At 50.6% G+C, this 4,440-nt stretch overlaps 1 protein-coding gene across 1 annotated transcript; it reads right to left on the bottom strand.

The window, feature by feature from the left end:
* Positions 1–718: 718 nt before the first annotated feature.
* Positions 719–2,478, bottom strand: LOC111944444 (uncharacterized). The gene is made up of 3 exons (XM_023947193.2): positions 1,675–2,478; positions 1,258–1,563; positions 719–976 (listed from the first exon to the last, which is right to left on the bottom strand). The coding sequence occupies exons 1-2, from the start codon at positions 1,849–1,851 to the stop codon at positions 1,282–1,284; spliced, it is 459 nt and encodes a 152-aa protein (XP_023802961.2). The 5' UTR covers positions 1,852–2,478; the 3' UTR covers positions 719–976; positions 1,258–1,281.
* Positions 2,479–4,440: the final 1,962 nt, after the last annotated feature.

The raw sequence follows: 4,440 nt of genomic DNA, 5'->3' as shown, positions 1-4,440 counted from the left end.
TGGGAGAATGAATTCAGCAATAAAAAATCCTGTCCCTTGGCATTAAAATACTTTAGTTTCAGCTCTGCCCCAGCCCATCAATGTCCCTGTGTGGTTGGGGGTAGCTCTCTGCAGGTTGGGGCTAATTCAAGATGTTCTGGCAGGTTCCAATGTTTTGGTGCGCGAGCAGGGAGTGCAGAACAGGGATTACAAGCGCTGACATTTGCTGTGCTAGAAAGTCCAAGGGACAAATTTGTGCCAATTAAGGTCTCCCCTTGAACTAGGAGGAACAATTGATGTTGTGCTTGTAGCAGAGTGTGGTGACAGAGGGGCTTTCCAAAGGAAATCTTGGTGCATGTAGGCCAGAGGCCCCTGTGCTGAGGCTCCCTCCAGGCTGGCTCTAGCCCCTCAGGGTGCCCAGGAAGCAGGCTGCCCGCAGCCCAGTGCAGCCTCCTTAGCCCTGGAGCTAGCCAGGGAAGAGCCATGGATGAGGCTGAGCCCTGCTCCCATGTGGGATGCCATGGGACAGGGCCCACTGGGATTTGCCCCTCCAGCTCCCAAGTGTGTGCAGAGAAACTGCAAGGAGAGGGTGAGCTCTGTCAGTGGGACCCCCTGTGCACAGGGAGCCCACTCCTGGGCTGGCTGTGCCAGCTCCCTCCGGGACATCCAGCCCTGGGAACCTGGAGCGAGTGGAAAGCACAACTTTGCAAATGTGCCCGAAGCAAATGCAAAGAGAACTGGGGTGTGAAAAACAAAGAATGTTTATTTGTAGAAGAAAAGGAACAAAAATGAACTACACAACATATTTACATTGTCAGAATATTAGTAACAACAACAAGAAACTATAGAACCTATTTACCTAAGAACATATCTAACCAAACTATATGAAACGTATTTACAGTAGATTTAAGCAAACTCTAAAACTTCTATTGCGAACATAACCTCTCTAAAACCTATGTACAGAAGGTTGCATCTGTGTCTGGGATATGCCTCAGTCCTGGAAGAAAAACAAGTAGCACGGTCAGTGCAGTCAGGCATGGAGGGGTGTTCCATGTGCTCCCGGGCTGGGACACCGGCACAGTGGGACTCTGCTGCCAGAAGTGAGCCTGGCTGGGGCTGGGGGCTGTGGCCCAGGCACTGGAACAGGGCTTGTGTGGCCCAAAGCAAGCCCAGGCCAGGCCAGGGATGGCCACCAGAATCCAGTGCATGGGCTAGCGTGTCCCAGCCCAGCCCTAGGCTGGCAGCAGGGGGCCCACTCTGCCTGTGAGGAGCACCTGCCTGTTCTGCTGCTGGCATCGGTCTTCATCCCAAGACCATGTCCTCCTCATCATCTTTTCCATCAATATCCATCTCCTCAATGTGGTCTTCCATTTCGATCTCCATTTCTTCCTCTCCGGTCTCCTCTCCATCCACTTCCATGCGCTCTTCTCTATCAGTCTTTGTATCCACCTCCATCTCTTCCTCCATCTCTGTCACATCCACATCCATCTTTTCCTCTCGAGTCTCCTCTATGTCCACTTCCATGTCCTCCTCTCTATCAATCTGTATATCGACCTCCATCTCCTCCTCTCTGTCTGTGACAGCCTGCAGAGGTAGCAAAATCACGCAGTGGGGTCCCTTTCCCACACTGTCCCACACAGCTCCAGCCCACCCAGGCAGCTGCGGGGTGTCCACCTCCGTGGAATAGTACCATACCTTCTTTGGAATAAATGCAGACATTATGCAGGGATGGATAGTAAAATCCAGGCAATGGGGAGCTTTGGGGACTGCTGGGGAAATCAGGGAGCAGGTGACAACAAGGTGACAAGGGTAGCCTTGGAGCAGGGTAAAGAGCGTGCTGACACAAGGAGCCAAGGGTTGTGTTGTGGCCATTGCTGGATGCTGGAAGTTCTAGCTGGAGCGTGCGCTGTGACATCACTGCCAGGAGTCCAGGCCCAGGCTGAAGTGGACAAGGGGGATGCTAGAATGATGGAATCCCTGGGTGCTTGGGCTTGGAAGGGACCCTAAAGACCATCTTGTTCCAAGCGGAGCAATCTTCCCCCAGAATCTGTTGCTCAGAGCCCTGCTCCCAGCTGGCCTTGGATGTTGCCAAGGATGGAGCATCCCCAGCCTCTGTGCACAGCCTGGGCCAGTGCCCCAGCAGCCTGAGTGGAAAAGAGCAGCTTCATTAGATCCAACTTCAATCTCACTCCTGCAGTTGAAAGCCTTCTCCTCTCTGTGCCCATCTTTCCTAGAGCTGCAGGGAGGCCTCCCCAGCACCTTCTCTTTCCAGGCTGAGCATCCCCAGCCCCACATGGACAGCACTCAGATCCGTGGGGGTCAAGGCTAAAGGGTAGCAAACGGCACCAGGAAGTGGGAGATGGAAGCTTTTGGAGATGGAAGGTTTGCCTCTAAATGTAGAAAATATAGAAAAGTGGAGGGGAAAATGGTGGGACTCTGGCTCTGTTCTAACTGGGGAATATTTTCTCTTCTTCTTTTCTGTCGTGCTGCCCCAAGTTTTGTTGTTGCAAAGGAAGTTTGGCAAAATATCCATTGTCTTCTCCACTGGTGAAACACTGAGCCAAGTCTGGGCAAGCTGATGATGCAGAGCAAAACCTGCAAATATCTACTGCTGATCCTGATGCTGGGGAATGCAGCTAAAGCCAGCCAAAAGCAATTTCTGGAAAGTCAAGCCTGGTTTACAACTTCTGGAGTTTGGCTGTGCCAACTTCACCAGTCATTTATAAAAAAGCAAAAAACCTCAAACCAAAAGAGACAGAAACACAAACAAACAAACCCAAAGAAACCAACCAAGCAAATCAATAAAAACCCAAATAAAAGCAAAGGCAATGAGAAGTTAGGATTAGTTGTGAGGATATCACAGGATGATATGGCTGCTTCCTACAGGATCACCATCCAAAGCCACCTGGAACAACTTCTCCAAAATATATGCAACAGGAGAAATCTAAAAAGTGATCCATGGCAGCTTTGAGGGCAGCTCTGCATTGTGGTGAAGGATGAGCATGCAGTGGTACAGATCCAGCACTGCCAACCCTCCAGGCTGCTGTTTGCTCTGCTGAAAGACTCTTGCAGGACTGTGGCCCCTCTCCATGCAATAGAAATCATTGCCACAGCTCTCAGCTGAGGCACTGGCATTTCCAGAGCCAGATTCAGGCACAATCCTACTGCCTGCTGAGCATCTGGGAAAGATCCTGAGCATCTTCAGGCCTAGAAGCACAAAACAGCTCAGGCTCTTCCTGAACTGGGTTTTCAGGGCAGCTTTCCATATCTCTGCAAGATTTCTTCATCCCTCAACACGTCTGACTTTATGTCCAATGATGCATTTGGGTTTCTTCCTTCCTCCTGTGTGCCCATGAGTAACCTTCCACGTGGATGGAGGAGATTGTGTACAGGACAGTTGATTGCTGGATTGCCATTTGGCTTCACTGCCACTCAGTTGAACACGGTCCTTATCTAAGAAGGACTTCCAAGAAATGGGTAGGAGTTTTGGCTGTGAGAGGAGCAGAAAGCACATTTTATACAACAAATTGCCAACTGATGCAGTTTCCCTGCCAAAATAGTGATTGCCATTCATCTTCCTGGGAAGAATGTGAAGACCCATTCAGAGATGCCAGGTTCAGCTGGCCTTTGGCTTTGTGTACCTCATTTCACATGAGGTGATTTTTTTATTTCAAGGAGATTTGAGGGATTTTTGTGGGAATTTGAGGAGCTTTTGTGGGATGTTTCTGGAATTTGGTGGGGTTTTGTGAAGATTTAGGGAATTTTCTGGGATTTTTCTGGGATTTTGTGGGGTTTTAACAAAATTCAGTGTATTTTGTGGGATTTTTGTGCAATTTCACCAGATGTTACTGGAATTTTGTGAAATTTTGTTGTAGTAAAGTTGTTAGAATGTTGTTAAGTTAGTTTATGTATTTGACTACATATGACAGCTGGAACGGATGCACCTCTTCAGTCTCCTGTGCTGGGGCAGTTTGAGGGCCTTCCTCCTCCTCCTCCTCTTCAACCCAGGCCAACTTGGGCACTCTCGGGGGTCGCTGCTCCATGGCAGTGACTGGATGTCTGGCTACTTGCAGGAGAGTTGCCTGAGAAAAGCTCGGAGTCAGGGAGTCCTGCAGTCGTGCCTGGAAGGCACCTGCAAGACTGAAGTCCTGGCAAGACTACAGGACAGCAAGTCCTGCAGTCGGCTCTTGAGGGCTCCTTCCACAAGCACAGGAGTCTCCTGGTCAAGGATTTGTTGTCTGCCTCAGGGGCAGTGACTGCAGGGATTGGAGATGCCTGGGACAAGCTCCAAGTCCCCAAGTCCTGTGGAGTGGTCCTGAGTTCAGCTGCAGTAATAAGGGCTCAGAAAAGCTCCAGGTCCAACACAAAGGAGTGCGCTGTGCGGGGGCTCCTCACAGCACCGCTCTGGCGCGTCCTGACCCGTCGCGTGCACTGAGCACCGTGGCGTGGCCCTGTCACCGC

This window comes from Cyanistes caeruleus, unplaced genomic scaffold (genome assembly GCF_971803275.1).
Source record: "Cyanistes caeruleus unplaced genomic scaffold, bCyaCae1.hap1.1 HAP1_SUPER_29, whole genome shotgun sequence".
In the NCBI taxonomy this organism is placed as follows: Eukaryota; Metazoa; Chordata; class Aves; order Passeriformes; family Paridae; genus Cyanistes; species Cyanistes caeruleus.
This window is presented reverse-complemented; position numbering and strand designations above follow the sequence as displayed.

Coding starts and splice junctions, on each gene's coding strand:
- LOC111944444 (XM_023947193.2), bottom strand. CDS start 1,851: ATGGCCACAACACAACCCTTGGCTCCTTGTGTCAGCACGCTCTTTACC. Junction 1,564..1,674: donor CTGCATTTATTCCAAAGAAG/GTATGGTACTAT, acceptor CTACCTCTGCAG/GCTGTCACAGACAGAGAGGA.